The 21222-nt window shown below is 47.3% G+C and overlaps 1 protein-coding gene across 7 annotated transcripts in view; it reads left to right on the top strand.

Annotated features, from left to right (window-relative positions):
- Snx29 (sorting nexin 29) overlaps positions 1-21222 on the top strand; it is a 474149-nt gene that overhangs the window by 60643 nt on the left and 392284 nt on the right. For all 7 annotated transcript variants that reach the window (XM_076577840.1, XM_076577839.1, XM_076577841.1 and 4 more), the window contains 4 exons: positions 13049-13229; positions 15997-16067; positions 17090-17338; positions 20194-20566. In XM_076577840.1, the coding sequence (XP_076433955.1) occupies positions 13049-13229; positions 15997-16067; positions 17090-17338; positions 20194-20566 (874 nt within the window). The remainder of the gene's footprint in view (positions 1-13048; positions 13230-15996; positions 16068-17089; positions 17339-20193; positions 20567-21222) is intronic.

The following is a 21222-nucleotide window of genomic DNA, read 5'->3' as shown; positions in this document are numbered from 1 at the left end:
ATTATTTTAGCTCATGCTTTTAGAGGGTCCCAGTCTATCACAGTGGCAACTCCTCACATCATTGCCGCCCCTGTGTCCATCTGCTGGGTCTCATGTCTGACAGGTTCCACAGTCTCTCAGAACAGTGCCATACCTGGTGACCAAGTGGTCAGACACATGACTATCTCTAAGTCCTAATTGGAAGTGGTAGATTTTTGGACAAAATAAAAATTAATTAAAACTGTCCCAGAAATTTATGAAAGCTTGGCTTATAGTCAATGGGCTACCAGTCCTGCCAGCTCGCAGGAGTGCAGTGTGGAAGAAAGGTCTTTCCTGCCACACTGGAGGCCTGGGAAGAAGCTCAGCCACGGTGTTTGGGATGCTCTGCCTTTGGTGGTTGGTGTTCCTTCATTACTAATGTTGCTTTGTGTAGAAGCAGGCCATGGCAGGGTGATAGGAATGGTTAGAACATGCTGGAGACACAGTTGGTGTCAGTAAGCCACCTGGTAGAGTGTGACCCTCCTTGTCTGCTCGGTGGCCGTGGGCATCAAGGACCTACTCTTGCCTTGAAACACTGCCTTGTCCGGTTTCCTGCAATCCACAGTGACTAGAGACACTTTCTGCTTCCCTGCTCATCATTTCCACACCTACACACTCCGATATTATTAATCTTTAGATTTATCTTTGTGTCACATTTCTACACATGCTGTTTCGATTCAGTTATGTTTTTCTTTCTACGAGACAGGGTCTTGCGGGGTAGCCTTGGCAATCCTTACACTTTCTATGTATCCCAGGCAGTCCTATTGAAGTCTCCGGTCAGAGTCCTTATTGTCACCCATATTTGCTCCTGGGTTCCTTATTAGATGACTCTCTTCTTCATCCTAGTCTTCTAGGTGCTCCCAGACCTGTCCCCAGAGTAAATCCTTACACAGCACTGTACTTTGCCTCTCGTCTTGGTTAGCTCTACCTGTACATGGCTTCAAGGGCCTTCTTAAAAGTTCCCTTGTCCCCAGTTCCCCAGATGTAGAGGTCTGTGGTCGTGTTGGCATGGATTATGTGCTCCTTGCCGTGCTCTGAAGGTTCTGGCTCCTACCAGCTTACCTGCTCTCTCTTCCCTCTCACCTGCCCCCTGGCTGAACTGCAGTTCACAGATGGAACACTGTTGTACTCCGCAGAAAACAAGCCCGGCCCCTACACACTCCCCTCCTGCTGTGGCTCCTGCCTTGGGACCCCTGTGGCTTTCCCATAGTTCATCAGTGGGAGTGAGTGCTGGGCACTGTGAGGAATGGGTTTTTGCTACCACACACTGTCTTTTGAGGGCTTACCAATAAAGGTGGTTAAATCCCTCACTTTTTAAACTGTGTTTTTCGTGTGTGCTGGCATTGAACCTAGACATTGTATCCTAAGAGTACACCCTTACCACTGATTTATTTATACCTCCACATCTCATATTTTAAGTAGTATTTCTGGCTTTTACTGTCCTGAAATTCTTCAAGTTTGGAAATACTTCCCCCGCTCTGTTTATCCTTTAAAATAAAAAAAACCCATTGAATTAAAATACAGTTACATCAATCTTTTCTGAGACAAGCTGGTAGGGTCAGAACCCCTTTCAAACCATGGCAAAGAGTGCATCATTTTCCCTCTTTCTTCCAGCCCTCCCACCCCCACCCCATGTCCCTCTTTCTTCTTCCTCTTAAATTCATGGCCTCTTTTTCTTTAATTATTATTGTTTTATACACACACACAAACATATAAATGTAGTCTACTGAGTCTGTTTAGTGTTGCTTGTATGCATATGATTTCAGGGCTGACCACTTGGTATATAACCAAATCGGGGGCTTATCCCTAAGGGGAAGATTGCTTCTCTCTCAGCAGTGGTTAGTTGCCTGTAGTTGTTTGTCTAGGGGCAGGGCTCCTCAGAATTTCCCCATTTCTTGATAGTGTGTCTATTAGTGGTGGTGTTGGGTCTTGTTTAGGCAGCCATTTTGTTTTGGTGAAAAAGATTTTTTTCCCATTATCTTCGTTACACCCCCCAATTCTTTCCCATACTCTTGATGGTTAATATAGATTATCAGTTTAACAGGATCTAGAGTCCCCTGGGAGCTGAACCTCGGGACCTGCCTGTGAGGAGTTAGTTTGCTCACATGAGATGACATAGGAAGGCCTACCCTAACTGTGCACAGCACTATCCTGAGAGCTTGGTTCTGGGGAGAATGGAAAGGAGGCGGTCTCACGTGACAGTGGAGAGAGAAGTCACTCCTGTAGGTTGTCCTCTGACCTCCACACCTCTCATACATGACCCCACACCATGTACTTTGTACATACAATGTAAAGAGAGGGAGATTCCTGATGTTGGATACCGGCTTCACCTGGTGCACACAAAGTGAATGCACTCTCACACATGTGCACACACAACATACACAATTATGGTAAAATAAGCATAAAATATATCATCCTAACCATCACCGTCTGCAGCTTGGGGCTGGAGAGACAGCTCAGTGGTGCAGAGTGCTTGTTGCTCTGGCAGAGGACCTGGATTTCATTCTCGGTGCCACATGGTGCCTCACAACCATCTGTAGCTCCTGCTCTATGGGATCAGACGCCTCTTCTGGCTTCCATGAACACCAGTCACACACATAGTACACAGACACACATGCAGGCAAAACACGCACACACCTGGAATACATATAAAAAAGAGACGATCTACAGCTCAGTGATAGTAAATACTTTTCCACCATGGTAAAAGTCCAAAAACTGAAATGATGGACTCATTAAAATGCTGATACTAAGTCCCAGCCCCCCACCCCCAGCCCCTAGCAGCCACCATTCTACTTCTGTCTTAATGAACTTGACTAATAGAGGTACTTCGTGTGTGTGTGTCTGGCTTCATATACCATAATGCTTTCCCCCTACCCACAGTGTCACCCCTGGTTAAGGCTGAGTACTATTCCAGCAGATAGAGAAACCATATTTTCTTTTCCTGGCCGACACTTGGGTTGCTTGTTGGCTGTTGTAAGTAATGTTGCTATGAGCATGGGTAAATAAGTATTTGTGCTTTTTTGCTTTTAGTTCTTTTGATATTTGCCCAGAAGTGGAATGGCTGGATCCTCTGGTAATCTTATGTGTAATATAAAATTTTCTTTTATTTATATGCTGTGTACATGCACCATGGTACATGTGGAGGTCAAAGGACAACTTGTGGGCAATGTTTTCTCCTTCACCAAGTAGGTCCTGGGGACCAAACTCCAGTGATCAGACTTGGTGGCAAGGGCTTTTGCCTGTGGAATCATTTCCCATCTCTCTGACCTTTTTTAAAATAAAATTTTACTTACTTAGAGAGAGAGAGTGTGAGTGAGTCTGTGTGTGTGCCTGGGGTCAGAGGTCAGAGGTCAGAGGACGACCTGGAGTCAGTTCTCCCCTTCCTCCTGGGGTCCAGTACTGGAACTCAGGTCGCTAGGTCAGCACCCTTGCCTGCTGAGCAGCCTCTGGCCTTGTGTTTAACACTCTGAGGAAACACTAAATTGTTCTAGTGCTGCAGCACTCGGCATCCACTGAACAGTGCAGAGAGGCTGCAGGGGCTCCACACCCTCCAGATGCTGAGTCCAGAGCGTTTCTGTGCTGGGTCTTAGTCACCCCGTCCTGTGCTTTCCAGTCGCCCTCTTACTTCTTCATGTCTCCAAATCTCTTTCTTGCCTTAAAAGCCCCACAAAGCCGGGTGGGGGTGCCACCTGTCTGTAATCCCAGCACTCAGGAGGCAAAGGCAGGTGGAACTCTTGAGTTCGAGGCCAGCCTGGTCTAACACAGTGAGTTCCAGGACAGTCAAGGATATGCAGAGAAACTCTGTCTTGAAAACACAAACAAACAAACAAAACAACAACAGCAACACCCACAGAATCTAATAGCCATTCAACGGACGTGTAGTGTTATGTTACTGTTTTCTCTCTAGAAATTTCAACTTTCTTTCCTTGAGCTCCCTACCCAGTTCACCCCAGCTGTGCCTCAGCAGTCCCTGTGAAGCCTCCCAGTGGTGTGCCCTGTTCTCTTGCTTGTTACTTTTCCTGGAGGGAAGGGGCAGGGTCCAGCCTCACTTATCCTGTAGCTTAGAGTATGTACATTGTAGAGGTGACCAAGGACTGTGTCAAAATCCTGACTGAGGCGAAGGGCTGGTTTTCCTGGGAAGCCACCCCCAGCCCTCTGCTGTCCCCATACCTGTCAGTTGGACACTGGCTTCTTGAACCTTGGCGGGGATTTTTGAAAATGGTCCACTGCACTTCACTCAAAGCAGAGTTTACATTTTTATTCACCGAGTCCCCTTGGGCAATGACTTCATTTCTATAGAACACTGCTTTCTGAGGAAGCTGCATGTGCCAGGAGAGCCTGGCCCGTCATCTTGGTTGGAAGGGGAAGTCCGTGCTGTCACCGTCTGCTCTGTGCGGTGCTTTCAGTTCCGTCTTGGGGTTTTGCTGTTATTGTCATGAACTTGCAAATCTCCTTCTGGTGAAGAGGCCTCGGCAGGATGTCTGCCAACGGTGTGGGGTACCAAACTGTGTCCAGGGTTACTGACAGAAGAGGTTAGCGGTAGTGAAGAATGGCTGGTCTGACGGGGAGAGCTGTTGGCCTGCTGTTCCTCAACCTATGGGCCCTAGACTGTGAGGATGTTCATGGGGTCTTGGGGACCGGCCTTGACATCTTGGTGGTGCAGAGTCAGTGCCAGTGCAAGGGACACGAATGCATGAGTGGGTCCCAGTATGTTAAATTCTGGGTGCTGAGGCAGGGGGATTGCAAGTTCAAAGGAGATCCTGTCTCTAAAGAAAAGCAGTCTGGTATATCTAATGTCTCTTGGGGATGTTGTGACCACTGGCTCTCAAAGGTATCTATTTCTGATGTGTTATGAATGAAGGCTCATATTTGACACCTGAATTGCCAATTTTTAGACATGATTATCAGCTTGGAGGTTCTGTGAGTCCTTTACTCCTCTCAGGGTGACTGTCTCTTCAAAGAAGATGAAGTCACATCTGAAAGGAGATGAGTTGTGAGTTTAAAGCCCTGCTTCCTGGGCCAGGGGACAGCCCGGTGGGCTGCAAGCATGAGGACCTGAGTTCAAGTCTCCAGGACCCATGTAGAAAATGGGGTGTGGCTGTCAGGACCATGTCGGGCAGAAACTAGAGGGCTGCTGGGGTTTGCTGGCTGCTAGCCTAGCTTAAAGTCAGCGAGAGTTTGTCTCAAAGGACCGAGAGAGGGAATGAAGCAGGATACCCGTATCCTCCTCTGCCTCCTTGTATGTACACAGGGGCATATATATGTATTCCACATGTTCATACACAACACACATGTACCAGTCACATCACACATGCAAAAAATAACAGGGAAGACTGTATATATGTGTATATGTGTGTGTGTATATATATATATTCCTATTTTCTATACTGTTTAACATGTTCCTACCTTTTTCATACAGCCATGAGAAGGAGTGAAAAGTTGGGTGTGATGGTACATGCCTATGATCCCAGCACTCCAGATGCTGAGGCAGAAAGATTGTAAGTCGGAGGTTAGCTACATAAAAGAGTGCCAGGCCAGGTTATTATAAATATAGCAAGTCTCTGGGTTGTTGGGGAGGTAGATAGAGAAAGAGGGAGGTAGGAAGTAGGAAGGGAGGGAGGGAAGGAGGGGGGGGAAGGAGGGAGGGAGAGAGTGAGAGAGAGGAGAGAGAGAGAGAGAGAGAGAGAGAGAGAGAGAGAGAGAGAGAGAGAGAAGAGAGAAGAGAGAAGAGAGAAGAGAGAAGAGAGAAGAGAGAAGAGAGAGAGAGAGTTAGACAGTTCGATTTGGTGGTGTACTCCTGTAATTCCAGTACTCAGGAGGTAGAAGCATTAGCTAGTCTCAGCTATGTAGTGGATTTGAAGCCAGCCTGGAATATGTACCAAGTTATACACTAGCCAGGGCTATAGTCAGACACAGTCTCAAAACAAAACAAAAACAGCAGTCAAGAAAAAAAAGTAATTAAGCACTAATGCATTGACACATGCCATAATGTTGAAGACTCTTCAAAAGCATTGTACTAAGTCACAGACATACAAATACCATAGATACCACTGACAGAGGTGCCTGGAATAGTACAATGTAAGGCAAGAAGTTGAAGTCCCAAAGGCTGGGGAGGAGAAACTGAGGGAGTGATTTAATGATGGCGTTTCTGTGTGGGATGGTGGAGACGTTCTAGAAACAGTGTTGCTGACTGCACAGGACTGGGGTAGACAGAGCTCCGAGACACACACTGGTGAACAGCTGAGCTGGTAAGCATGCTGCTGTGCAAGCCTGAGGACCCGGGCGTGACCCTGGGATTCATAGGGTGGGAGAAGAGAACTGCCTTTCCTTTCTCTCTTCCCCGCCAGCGTTCTCGAGCCCCATGTCGGGTGACAAATGCAGCAGGCTTTCGCGGACCCCCAGCCCATGACAGAGACTTATTGTTGTGAATGCTTGGCCTCATCTTATAAGACAGCTCTTACAGCTTAATTTAACCTGTGTCTCTTCATCTGTCTACCTCATGACTTTTTACCGTTCTTTCTTTCTGTATGCCCTACTTTCCTGCTTCCTCAGTGTCTAGCTGGTTGGCTGCTGGCTGGCTGGCTGGTCCCTGGCTGCTCCTTGACCCCCGGCTGGCTGCCCCTGGCTGGCTGGTTCCCTCCTCTGCCTAGCTATTGGCCATTCAGCTTTTTATTAGACCAGTCAGGTGTCTCAGGCAGGCAAGGTGAGACAGCAGCACATCTTTACATAAACAAATGCAACACATCTTTACAGCGTTAAACAATTATTCTGCAACACAAACAAATGCAACACATCTTCACATAGTTAAATGAATAATCTATTCCACAGCAGTGCACCACCATGTCTCATTGAGAACTGATTCTTTTAAGTTGTCATCAACACACATACACACACACACACACACACACACACACACACACACACACGAGTAAAATGTAATAAAAAATAAAATGGTTAAAATGGTTAATTGTGTGTACTTATAGATTTATGAAAACAAAAACATATCAAGTTGATGTGCTAGATAGATGAATTTTTACTATATGTTATTCATATTTACATCACAGCCCCTCTGCTCTAGACAGCCTTATGGCCAGTTGGAAGATGGTGAGATGCCAAAGCTGTGGTCCCTTCTTGGGAGCCCTGCGGTGCTGACCATCTCCTGCTCTGACTGGGAGGGTCCTGGGCTGGAGCAGCAATTTCCACCCAGTTCTTGGGCTAGATGAGAGGGGTGTGGATTGCCCCTGCCTCAGTGTGGGTACAGTGTTTGTTCCCACCTGAGTCTGCAGCTGTGGTGTGTCCTCCTTTGTCTAGTGCCCCAGGAGGGACAGACTAGTCCCACTGCTTCTCTCCACGTCTGCTTCCCTGTGGTTTTCTGGGTTTGCTCTTCTTGCCTTTAGAAGAGGAATGAGAGCTGACTTTGTCCTGCGTCTTTCTTCCCTTTCTGATGTGAATGTGTTGCTCAGAGGTGTGGTTACCCTCTGTGACCCTGAGTGAAGCAGGACTCCAGTGATTCAGAGCCCTGAGCCAGCTCCTATCTTGTCTAATCTATGAGAGCTGCTGCCCTTTCTCCTTAGAGTTGGATGATACATTGCTTCAGTTTGTACAGTGCTTGATCCTGCTCACTTGAAAGAGACCTGTTGCTCAGTGGCCTGCCTCCCCACACCTCCCAGGCTCTGGAGGAGAGCTATTATTCAGTGGCCTGTCTGCCCTTCCCAGACTTTGGAGGAGACCTGTTGCTCAGTGGACTGTCTCTCTTTTCCCTTTCCCCCCAGGCTCTGGAGGAGAGCTCTTGCTCAGTGGCATCAAGTCTTGTGTAGATGCTCATCAGATGATCAGAGAACAAACCCTATCTCATTACATCTGGAGAAATGGTTTGCAGGTTAAGAGCCTGTCCTTCTCTTGCAGAGGACCCAGCACCCATATATGGCAGCTCATAACTGCTTGTAACTCCAGTTCCAGGGGTATTTGATGTCTCTGACTTCTGTGGGCACCTGCATTCACATACACATACCCCTGTGCGCGCGCACACACACACACACACACACACACACACACACACACACACACACAAATATATATATTTTAAATCAAAATTAATGTAAAGAATACCCCATGAATAACACAAATCTAAAACAGGAGAGGGATGAAGCTGTGTCACAGAGGTGGACATCTGATGTGGTCTGATTATCGCTCAGCTTGTGGGACCTGACTTTGCTGGGGGTGGAAGAGGACAGGGTAAGACAGTGTCACAGGGAACCACATGGGACATGTTTGTCATAGGCAAGAGGGGCGATGCCAGAGCAAGGGGAGGGATGCTGTTGGGCGCCTTTCCGCTAGCTAGGCTTTGCTTCAGTGTAATGACTGTCTCCAGAGCTGCTCACCGTTGTGCACATTATACAGTGGGCATGTTTGCTGTGGTTGACACTGATTGAGTCAGCTCATAGTCACATTTATATGTCCTTATTTTGCATTTTGTGTGTGTGTGTGTGTGTGTGTGTGTGTGTGTGTGTGTGTGTGTATGCTTGTATGTGTGCACATGTGTTTGTGTGGCCAGAGATCATGTCAGGTGTCTGTCTTAGATGTTTCTGCCTTATTTTTTTTTTTTTTTTTTGAGAAAGGAGCTTTCACTGAAGCTGGGGCACAGTGATTGGGTTAGAATGACTGACCAGCAGCCCTAGGGATCCCCCTGCCCCTGCTTTCCCAGGGCTGGGATTACAGGTGCACCCCTGTACCCAGGTTCTGGCTGGCCTGAACTCCATATAGACCAGGTTAGCTTTGGCTCACAGTGATCCACCTGCATCTGCCTTCTAAGTGCTGGAATTAAAGCATGTGCCACATTGCCCAGCTGCACCTGGCTTTTTACATGAGACCTGAACTCAAGTGTTCCTCTTGCTCATCAAGCACTTTATTCTCTGTGCCTATGGAAGATATGACTTCTTGGCATTGCCAGTGAAAGCCAAGGCCTGTTAGAAACTGCCAAAAGCTGGTTGGTTCTGTTAGGCAGCTGCTAACAGGGCCCCCAGACAGCTCACTTTGGGACCCCTTCCTGGTCCCTCTTCTTGTGGCAGCTGGCTTCAGTGCTCGGAGAAGTGGAAGCCTGGCATGCTTGTTTCAAAGCAGATCAGGTATAGATTTCCAAATTAAATTATGGCCATTGCTTGCATTAAACGACAGGTGAGCTGCACTTTAAATAGACCACATTAATTCTGAAGTGGAGCCCTGCTGAGATAATCCTTATCATCAGTGGCATCCCTGACAGGCTTGAAAAAGATCCTCATAGTAAGCAATTTGCAAACTTTAAAGGTGAAAAAACTCTACAGTAAAGTGCTACTGGCGATCAAGGTCAGAGGGAGGTCATGGCAGTTTCTGAGAAGACAGGATGCGAGTGAGAGTCTCTTGCTGGTAGAGGGCAATATGCTCCCCAGAGTCCCCTGTCCTGGTGTCAAAATGTGACTTTTCTTGGACATGAACAAAAGTCTTTTCATGGCAGATAGGGCACTGACAACAGGCCAAGAATGACTCCACCTAAGTCTAGTTTGATGACTGGTGAGTTTATTGGTTACTTAGAGAGGCATGGCTGACTCAGGGCAGCATGGGTAATGACTCCATCAAGCTGCGTGCCGGGGACTTTCTGTCCAATGTGCTGGATCTCTACCCAAGAGTCTCCTCTCCTCAGCAGCCTTCGCTGCCTTATAACTTTGGATGGGCCTTGGGAATCCTGAAACTTTCAGGAACTTCCTAAGCTGTGTAGTCTCAGAGCCTCCCTCCCTCCGGAGAGGATGGCTTAGATCCCAGGAAATAGCAGAGGCAGAGAAGGGCCGCAGCCTCTTCTGTGCGGCTCTACAGTCTGGCGAGTTTGCCATGTCAGGGCCGAGGGTGCACTGGGCTTTTTCATTCATCCTGGGAAGTTTAGTCTGAAAAATGAAGCCAGTGATATGGTTCAGCTGTAAGGTTCCTGTCACCTCGCCTGACAACCTGAGGCGACCAGCCTCTGGGACCCAGGTGGTGGACAGAGAGCTGACTCCTGCAAGTCATTCTCTGACCTTTGCCCGTGTCTTATGATGGACACACACATGAAATAAGTAACAAAGTTGAAAGACCTTGGAAGTGGCTGGGCCCCCAGATACCCACACACTCACACATACACAGCTGTTGCTGACCCAGAAAGTGAGAGAGGCTATACAGCACCTCTTCTTAGCTATGGGTGCTGGTCATCTTGTGTCAGGCTGCCATTGTTGGGTGGTTGTCTCAGGCTTTGTGCTCAGCACTCTACCCTTTTTTCCAGTTAGCCTGTAATCCCAGGCCACCTATTCTGTACTCGTGGGAGAAGAATCTGAGATTTTGCATGGCTCTGTGGCCACATAACTGAATGATCTTGTCACCTGTTTGTCCTGTGTGCTGGACTAAATGCTCCTCAAAGATGAGGCTCACTAGAATGACAATTAGCCTGGATCAGTTGAACTGGAGTAATAGAGGGAGTTTCTTAATCCGAGTTTAGTTTTTGGAGCTGTGCATCTTTGCATTCTTCTGGAAGGAAACCTCAATGTCTTTAATGTTCTCAGAGGGGTCTGCGAACCTGTTTGGCTCTGCTCCATGTAGAAATCAAGCAGCTGTGAACACTTTCATTTTTTTTTTTGTAGATGTAATTCTGAATGGTTTTATTAAATAAGAAACACAGAGCCAAATGCAGAGTTAAAAGCCCAAGAGGTCAGAGCAGCAGCCAAGAGCTAAGACCAAGACCACCTTCTTACCCCTCGCTGCCGCTCTCGTCCTTCTTCTCAGAAAGAGCGAACATGCTCATTTTTGATGGCGGCCGAGGCAAACATGATCTCAGTGGCTTGTGTTTGGCACTGTACTCGTGCCCACCTCTGCAGCTTATTAACATTTGCATTAACTCGGTGAGACTTGTCCAAGCCTTGCCTTTGAACGACATGGCCTTGGTTTGAGTGAGGTCAGTCATGAAATGTTTGGCAATGGCTGGTGCACAGTTAATACTCAAGAGCCCAACTGTCACTGCAGTGTTGACAATAGCATGAAGAACTGTCGATGAGCCCATGTTGTAAAGAAAAGTGATCACAAGATGAGGTACACACTAGAATTTCAACTCCCAAATAATTTGTACATGTGGATAAGAAAGGTAGACTTGAAGAGATGTCAGTAAGAATGACTGTCTGGGGCTTAACAAACCTCATTTAGCCTTCCAGTAACCCTAAATTTGTTCCTGTCCTTATACCAAGTAATTCACTATTTGGGAAGCTCTCCTGAGGATCTAGAAACAAGGGCGATTATTCATGATCAAGGATGTTCTTTGTTGTGTGAGGGGAAGCAGCAATGGAGTGTATTCCTCGTAATCAAGATAGAGCTAAATTATATCCCAGCAGGAAGCTGCCAAAAATCACGGTCAGCGCTCAGAAGACTGGGTGAATATGTAAGAACACAAAATTGTTCTGAGGCCTTTTGAATCTGGAAAATAAATGTTCATGATTTAGAAGAAACTGAATCAAGATATGGAATTATGTCTTGTAAATATGTACAGTTTAATGTCAACCATCTCTTTAAAAGTTAGCCTATAAATACTGTTGTATAATTTCTTTGGTTGGAAACATTTGGACTAAGTCATGTCACCTGGGTCAGGATTTTCTTCAGTACCATTTAGCAAACCAACTGTCTTTAGTTTTTGCAAGTAGCAAAGAATTTACAGAATGCAGCTTGACTATTAAATTTCACCAAGGGCTCTGTATTACTCTTCTGGAACCCAGACCAGCAAGAATAGAGAGGAAAAGAACTAAGGTGATTCAGTTCTTAAATTCATTGAATCTCCTAAAGGTAATGTCTACCGCCTCAGCCCTCTGCCGTCGGCAGTGCTGAGCCTGCTGGGTGTGCTGTTTGTGGAGTGGCTGAATGAAATGGGGCAGCCGAAGTCTCCAGCTCCTTGTGCTTCCTAAGGAAAACAAACCAAACCAAACCAAAACCCCAAACCAACTAACCAAGCAAAAACAAAGTGAGTTGTTATAAATTGACTTGCAAAAAAGTAGAAACTGCCCTGTGTAAAGAAATGCCCCCCCCCCCCAAGCACATGCCATCCAGATCTTTGTCAGTCACGTTGTATGAAGCAGAAAAGGAAGAATTGCTTTGCATGGTCTCACTTAAGATGGTCTCATTCGAACTGGTGCAAGAATCTTGACTTTCTGTTTTACATTTGGAAACATCAAATAAATGTTTTTAATGGAAACATAAAAAAAGATATAGAATTATATGTATATATGCATACAATAATACACTGTATAATGTACTTTGTTGTTGTTGAGATGGGATCTTGCTATGTTGCCCAGGCTAGCGTTGAATTCATTGGCTCAGCCACACTCTTGCCTCAGCTTCCTGAATAGGCGGGACAGCAGGTGCATGCACTGTGTCTGGCTTGAAGAGATTTATTCTGGTAGTCTGGGAGCTGCAACTCCAAGGTCAGCCTCACTGGCTAACATGTCAGATCCTGTGGATACTGCAGGGTTGCAGCCGATCTCACGTCTCCCAGCTTCTGCTGGCTGCCGGCATTCTTTGGAAGCGGCCACATCATTCTGATCTTTGCTTCCCTAGTCACACGGCCTACTTTCCTGTGGGTCAGTTTCTCTGTCTTCTTATGAAGACACTTATTAATATGTTGTGTCCACGGGAATTGACATAATCCGAGTTGATAACACACCTTGGCTGCTTCAGGCTACATTCACAGGTTCCAGAGACTAGGGTGTAGTCATGTTGGGGACATAATTTAGCTGCCACAAATGTTGATTTTTGTATAGAAAAAGGTGCAAGAAAAAAAGACTGGCACAAAGGTTTTGAAAATGTTTAACTAGGAATGGTGATCTCAGGGTGGGAGGGTCTGAGGTTTGTCAGCAATACTTTATTGCTTTGTTGTGCCTCGTCTGTGCTAAGGAAGTAATGCCATTTACACCCCCATGAGTTGCCTAGTGATCATTGCTCTGAAGACGAGACCGTGCAGGCCCAGTGACAGACCTCTGCCCTCTCTCCCCAGAGCCCGTCTTCTGGTTCTACGTGAAGGAGGTCCTCAACAAGCACGAGCTGCAACGCTTCTACTCCCTGCATCACATCACTGCAGATGTGGGCCGAGGCCGGGCCTGGCTGCGCTGCGCCCTCAACGAGCACTCCCTGGAGCGCTACCTGCACATGCTCCTGGCTGACCGCGCCAGGCTCAGGTACCAGACACGGCCTGTCCACGGTGGAGGAACCGGAGACAGACCTTTTTTCCTAGTCCCCATCAGCGGAGAAGGGGCTTCCTCACCAGCCCTGCTAGCCACTCCCTCGGTGGGAGGACCAATGCCGCAATGCCTAGGAGGGGCTCTGTGTGGCACCCACACAGCCAGCACTCCATCAGTGCTCGCTGGAAGCATGGCGTTGCTACTGCCGCGGGACGCCGACGGCCCTCACTCCATGGAGTTTTAATTTGGGATTCTTCAGTGTATTCAACCCCAAACTGACCAAAGATATGGAAGCTTTGTTTGTTCTTTTGTTTATTTTGAGACAAGGTCCCTAGGTTGGCCTGGGACTCATGTGTAGCCCAGGTTGGCCTGTTTCTCTACTGTTGGGACTAGGCCTGCTCAGAATGAGAGACAATCAGGAAGGAAGTGTTTTGTTTTTATTAGAACCTTCATTTTTGCATTTTTTCGTGAGTATAAAGTTTACTCAGGTAGTGTAAGTCAGGCTGGGTTGTTGAGGCAACACTTGAGAAGCCGCTTGGTCTGAGCTGGCCGCTTCATGCTCTTCTGAAGCCCAGGCTGCCTGGCGCAGGGGGAAAGGGATTGCTGTTGAAGGAAGCACTGGATGGCTAGGCTCCTGACCCCAGAGGTGCCTCCGCTCCTGACTCACTGGCAGGGGTGGGCTGGGATGGGGTGGGGTGTGTGTGGGGGGTCCCCATAGCCACACCCACAGTTCAGCAGTCGGGAGAGATACCGTTAGCCCTCAACAATGGGAAGAGGTCACTAGACAGAGCCAAAACTGGTGTAGCCAACCAGCTCCTTCGAAACATTGGTAACTACTGCAGAAATCACTGGCGTAAAAACTCAGTCACTCACAACATACCCAGAGGTGATCTTCGCTTGGTGGGATTTCCCTCGTCACGCTGTCCTATGCTCTCGCTTTAGCAGTTAGTTTTCCTGTAAGGATAGACACGGTCTATATCATCTGATGACCCCAGGGGCCTTGGTCAATCCTCTCTGGCACCTTGAGTCACTTCCATGTTAGCAGGACCTAGATGTGACCCTCAAATTTCATTAATCAGCACTCAGACTTCATTTGATTTCAGTTTTGCCAGTTGTTTGCAGGCGCAGGTCTCCCTTTCTGAGTCTGTAGTCTTGTTCCCGCACCCATCCCTTCTCTCTGCTTTACTCTTTCTTTACTGGAAATCAGACTCAGGTGCTGGTGCATGCTAGACAGATGCCCCGCCCATCTGCCCCCACTAGACAGATGCCCCGCCCATCTGCCCCCACTAGACAGATGCCCCGCCAATCTGCCCCCACTAGACAGATGCCCCGCCCATGCTGCCCCTCTGCCCTGCAGTGTTTCTTCTATTGGTGGTTCTGTGGGTACTCTGGGATTGCTCTTAAAAACACCTTGGGTCAGTAAGGTGGCTTTCAGTGGGTAAAAGCTCTTGCTGAGCACACAGGCATGGAACCCCGAGTCCAGCTCCCAGATTCCATGAGTCCTAAGGTGGAAGGAGAGAGAACTGACCCCTGAAAATTGTTGATGGACCTCTACCAGTGTGCCTGGAATTCACACACATCCTGCATACAAATATGCACACAAAAATAAAAATAAAACAGAAGAAAAAAGATAATTAAAAGTCAGTAACGATAATCCATGTAAGAAGAGTTAACACAGTGGTACATGTCCCAGTGATAAGGAGGCAGAGGCAGGCAGATCCCTGGGGAGTCACTGGCCAGCCAGCCTAGCCTACTCTCAAAAAAGGTGATGGATCCTGAGAAATTACACTGGAGGTTGTTCTCTGGCCTCCATATGCAAGCACATTTGTGGGGACACACACACACACACACACACACACACACACACACACACACACACACACACTCCAGATTCATTTACATGTATGAAAACTAGTTCAGATTTTCACATGATCCCAATTTGTTGTGGAATTGGGTCCGGTCAAAATGCCAGCTTGACTTGTGGTTTGTCATCGTCCCTTTGTGCCCCCCCCCCCAATGTTGTAGTCAGTCACATCAGCAACTAGTTTTCCCCATCTCTTGCTGAACTGCAGGCCACTCAGCACTGAATTAATGTTATTGAAACTGCACTTAGAATTCTGTTACTTGGCACCGAGGACTCTGGTGGTTTATTGCTTAACAGAATCATATAAAGTGCTTGGAAATTGGACTTGGGAGACCTGCTTTTAAGCCCTGCTGTACCATTGATTGGCTAGATTGCCTTGCCTACCCCTGACCTTCCCAGCTGCTACTGAAATTCGCAGGGGCCTTTTACCCTCTTAGCCCTTTCCATGGCCAACTTGGAGTTTGGGTTTGTAGCCCAGCAGTTTTTGTAAGTGGATGCCCTGGTTGATGGAGCCCTGTAGCTCTGTAATTGCTTCTGATCATTTCTTCTTGTCTTAGCCCTGTTTGTGAGCTTGGACTTCCTGTCGCTAGAGTACCTTGTTGAGTGGAATCCATCCCTCTGTTCTCTTCAACTTTGCTTCTTTATAAATATATTTGCATATGTCTATTTAGGTCCTCTAAAGCTCAGGGTCTCAGGGGACCAAGAAGGAAGTTGTAGGATCTGTGCATTCAGACCTTTGTTTCTAGAGAAAAGCTTCAAAGTGGAGAGGGACAAAATTCCCTCTGGGCGACCCACCAGGCCTGGCATTTCCTGGGAGCCATCAGTGGCATCATTGGCCAATGTATGAATGCCAAGAACTACTTTTCTTTAAGAGTTTCCCTCTTCTTTTTGCTTTTGCAGCACATTCTATGAAGACTGGTCTTTTGTGATGGATGAAGAAAGGTCCAGCATGCTCCCTACCATGGCAGCTGGTAAGCCTGGTGGAGGTGGAGTGATGAGCCGAGATGCTTGGTGAACAGAGAGGTTCTGGGAGTGGATTTATTGCCCAAGGGGATGCTGTGATGTTCTGTGTCCTCCTGCTTTGAAGCATCACTGTTGTTTGTTTAAGCTGGGCCATTTATCTAGAATTTGAAGCACGAGGTTGAAGGATTTGGCTTGTGGCCTGCCAGGTGAACTGTAAAGAACTGGGGAATGTATTGGCAGACTGCCTTGACCCCTGGTTCTGCATGTCAGTTGAATCCTATCAGCTCTGTTACCTCCTTTCTCCTCCTTGGTGAGGTGAGAATGCTCTTAGATGTTCAGTCACCTTTTCAGGGCTTTAAGAGAGCCATAGAAAAGAAAAGGCCATGTATGTGACTTATCAGCATTCTGCAAGGCCCTGGATTGTGGCTTGAGAAATCCTTTGCTGCTTGACTGTTCCTTCAAGGGTGATAAATGTGATAGCTTGTCTTTCTTCCAAATTCTTTATTGTTCGGTTTACATTATATTTCTTCTAAAACCCGACATTAAGTCAACATACTGAGGGTCATGTTAGTCTTGTCTAGGGACAGGAAAGTCAGGCTTTGGCTGTGGTTTTCTTTATAGGCCATAGGATGCCAGTGTCAGTCTTGGATAAAGCGATTGTGATGGTGTTCTTTGTGCACACTGAGCTCTGAGGTTTCGGTGGGTGAGATCTGTAGTGCTCACGATCCTGAGAGGGTCACTGCTGTGACCATTGTGCAGGTAAAGAAACTAGAGCTCAGGGAGGTTGCTCAGCCCAGGCAGCTTCTCTCCAGAACTTCGGCCACTGTCTTCTCCTGGGCGGGTCTTGTTTCCATTTGTCTTCCTGACATTCAGGGATGGAAGGTGGAAAGACATTGACGTGAGCGTCTATCTGCCAATGCCAGGTGCTGAAGATGAGGTCTGTCCTCTTGTGTCCCTTACTCTTGTTGCTGATGTTGGAGGTGTGAATGCATAGCAGCATGCACTGCAACCCTGCCCCCTTTTTCTGCAGGTCTGAACTCCATACTCTTTGCAATTAACATTGACAACAAGGATTTGAATGGGCAGAGCAAATTTGCTCCCACTGTCTCCGACCTCTTAAAGGAGTCTACACAGAATATGACATCTTTGCTGAAGGAGTCCACGCAGGGCATGAGCAGTCTTCTCAGGGAGATCACAGCATCCTCTGCTGTCTCTATTCTCATCAAGCCGGAGCAGGAGACTGACCCTCTGCCTGTCATATCCAAGAACGTCCATGTTGGTGAGCCAGAAGGGGCCCTCGAGGTGGCGCACGCAGTAGGGCCAGTGAAAAGGAAAGGAGAGTGGGGCCTAGAGGAACACACTTTGATGTTGTCACTGTCCTCTGGGGGGCACAGTATATGGTGTTCCATTTTATCATTGTTCACTGTGAGGGGGACCAAACAGAAAGGGTAGGAAAGCAAACAGCCAGTCCTGTGGAGCCAGGTGGGTCTTCCACCACCAATTCCTTCTCCTCTTCCTCCTCTTCCTCCTCTTCCTCCTCCTCCTCCTCCTCTTCCTCCTCCTCCTCCTCTTCGTGTTATTGGTGCTCAGCCGTGAGCTGAAACTCTGCTAGCATCCTGCTTAGTCTTCTTGGGGATGGATGGGCAGGGGTGATATTTAAAAACCAATGACACAGGCAACTTACTGTTCTTGTATTAGGAGATGAAAGAGAATGTTTTTGGCCTTGCCTGTGTTGGGAGGATGCTATTTAAGTAGTGGCCTGAGGGTAGAGGGTAGTTCTATGAGGAGGCAAGGGGAAATTGGTTCAGTTAAGTTTGCCAGAAGTTGATGATACCCTTAGAGCATTTGGAGTTGTTAGCGAGTTGCTATATAGTAGAAACCAAAATTTGTGGTTAAATACTGATCCCTGTCTTTCCAAATCCCTTAAGGCAGTAGTCATGGCCATCCCTTTGAAAAAATTTTTTAAAATATTTATTTATTTATTTTGTATGGAAGATTATATACCCTAGGCACTAGGCACAAGGTGCTCTACTACCCAGCTATATCCCTGGCTTTTCTTACTTCTTGCTTTTGAGACAAGGTCTTATTATATTGTTAGGGGTGGCTGTGAACTGAATCTGTAGTCCATACTGGTCTTGAACTTGGATCTTTCTGCTTTAGCTCCTGAGCAGTAGGATTATATATAACCTTGATCCACCAGGCTCCATTTTTCGAATTCTATTTTGTCTGTCTATCTATTTCTATCTGTCCGTCTGTCTTTGTGTACCTGTGTTTGTGCATTTTGTGTGCACATGTGTATAAGTGCAAAGGTCAGAGGTCAGTGTGGGACATCTTCATCTATAGCTGTACACCTTGTTTTTGTTTTGAGGCTGTCTCTCAGCTGAACCCAGAGGTCACCAGTTGGCTAGACTGGGTGGCCACTGAGCTCCAGGGGTCAGCTTGTCTCAGTCCTTCCAGGGTTGGGGTTCCAGGTGAACACCGCCAGGCCCAGCTTCCCCCAGGGCTGGGGTTCCAGGTGGACACCGCCAGGCCCAGCTTCCCCCAGGGCTGGGGTTCCAGGTGGACACCGCCAGGCCCAGCTTCCCACAGGGCTGGGGTTCCAGGTGGACACCGCCAGGTCCAGCTTCCCCCAGGGCTGGGGTTACAGGTGAACACCGCCAGGCCCAGCTTCCCCCAGGGCTGGGGTCCAAACTCAAGTCCAGCTTGTGCAGCCGGAGCTTCGCCTACTGCGCCACCTCAGCCCTCCCTTGAGGACTTTTCTTCTTATCCTTTTTTAAAAAGAATGTTTCATTTATTCTTTGACAGTTTCATACTTGTGTGCGATGTGCTGAGATCATGTCTACCTTCCACCCTCCCCTAACATTTCCCCTTCCCACCTTCATGTTCTCTTTGTGTATCAAATCTCGATGAGTCCAGTTGGTGCTGCCCACATGAGCATGGGTGTGGGGCCGTCCATTGGAGGATAGGCAACTTAGCGGCCACAGGCCCCCGAAGAGAATTCACTCCCTTCCCCTGTGGCCATCAATGACAGTTGATGGAGCTCCTCAGACAGGGTAAGGCCTCCTGACCCCTCCTCTGCCATGCCTGAGTGTTCACTGGCTGGGTCGTGTGCAGTGAACACAGCTGTGTGAGTTCAGTAATAACACAGCAGCCTGTCAGGGTGGCAGACATCATTTCACAGCACTCCTCCCTGCCTTTTCCATGATGTTCTCTGAGCCTTGCTGGGGTGGGGTGGGCTTGATAAAGATCTCACATTTAGGGCTCAGCACTCACGGTTGCTTATTCTCAGCCCTTTGACCAGTTTTAAGTCTCTGCATTAAATGCTGCCAGTACAAAAGGAAACTTCTCTGACCTATGGGTATCATTATGGGCATCATTAACCTATAGGTATAAACGTAAATATTTGACCACACGAGCTTTAGGAAAATAACAGTGGTAGGTTCTGCCTCTGGTGCCTCTGTCCTCCCCAGCATGTGCTGCTCTTCCAGAGGACCTGAGTTTGGCTCCTAGCATCCAGGTCTTACAACTGCCTCTAACTCCCGTTCCAAAAGATATGCACACATCTCACATATCACACACACACACACACACACACACACACACACACACACACACACACACACACACCTAAAAAATGCCCAGCAGTAGATGGCCCACATAAAACAAACTTAGTGGTATTTTTGAAGAATTAATGCTTTGTCTGGGCATTTTTTTAAAAAGTCTTACAAGTCTTTTGCTGCTTATATATTATGGTTTCTGATTTTGTGTCTTTATGGGTTTTCTGTGTGTGTGAATGTGTGCGTCTGCATCTGTGTATGTTTCTTGTGCTTTTTTGTTTGTTTGTTTTGTTTTATTCTGGTTTGTTTTTATTTTATTATTAGATACCTGTTTGTTTTCTAGTGAGAGAGAGAGAAAGAAAGGGTGTGGATTTGAGTGGGTGGGGAAGTGGGGAGGACCTGGGGGAAACCATATTCAGAGTATATTGTATGAAAAAAACTATTAAACATATAACCAGAAAACCCCAACAAACTCTAATTTAGTCTTAGTTTGTTCCTGGTGTGATGATAGCTTTGCTGCCCGGGGAGCCCAGCTCGGCCTGCCTTCCGTCTGCTGCCACAGCTCTTCTTTTGCCAGATGCCAGATGTAGAAGGGAGAGGAGGAGGAGGAAGAAGGTAACCAACATTGTCTCTTTTGATGATGATGATGAGGAACAGAGCACTGGGGACACTTTAAAAAAGATGCCTGGGACCACAGAAAGCTCGGAGGAGAACTCTGACCGCTCTTCCATCAACATCATGTCAACCTTTGAAAGCCCGTTCGGGCCAAATTCCAATGGCAGCCAGAGCAGCAATTCATGGAAAATTGATTCTGTATCTTTGAATGGGGAGTTGGGCTACCAGAAGCTTGATGTGAAAAGTATCGATGATGATGTGGATGAAAATGAGGAGGAGGTGTACAGGAACCCAGCAGGAAGGAAGCACACGGGCCACTCTGAGTCACCAGACAAGTAAGTTCCACTTGAGCTCCTGAAGAGGGAGTCATGTCAGCCATTTTCTAGGAAGTGAGTGAATGGAGTGAGTTTTGGGCGGGTGAAATGGCCCAGTGGGTAAAGCCCTTGCTGTGTGAGGCTGGCCTGACGACCTGAATTCTGATCCCCAGCCTCCCAGCTGGGTGCAGTGGAGCAGGAACCTGTTATTACTGTGCTTCCAAAGGGAGATGGGGGTGGAAACTTTAAGTTGGGTAGCCTGGCATACATAACAGGGTAGAACAAGAGATCCTGCCTCAAACATGGTAGGACAGGATGGACACATGAACTTGAACTCTGACCTCTACACGTGCACCAAGGCATGTGTCTATACATAGTTGCTCACATGAATGTGGACATACAAACATGCATCGACACAATATGTATAAAAATAGTGTAGTTTTTGTATTTCTTTGCATTATTCATTCTTTAGATCTTTATGACTTTGCCCTGCTGAGAATTAAGGAAGCAGTCTATTTAAATGGACTTAATGCAAAATTAGCATCAAAATGCGTACATTGAAATTTTTGCTTAAACATAAGGCTATGGCTTTCATGAACTGGGGTTTCCTCTGTCTCTAACTTGCCACTAGCATAAGAAGCTCAGGAGAAAAGTAGAGTTGATCTGAAGAAGTGTCA

This window comes from Peromyscus maniculatus, chromosome 8, assembly GCF_049852395.1.
Source record: "Peromyscus maniculatus bairdii isolate BWxNUB_F1_BW_parent chromosome 8, HU_Pman_BW_mat_3.1, whole genome shotgun sequence".
Classification (NCBI taxonomy): domain Eukaryota; kingdom Metazoa; phylum Chordata; class Mammalia; order Rodentia; family Cricetidae; genus Peromyscus; species Peromyscus maniculatus.
The sequence above is the reverse complement of the archived record's forward strand: the minus strand, read 5'-3'. Positions and strand labels throughout refer to the sequence as shown.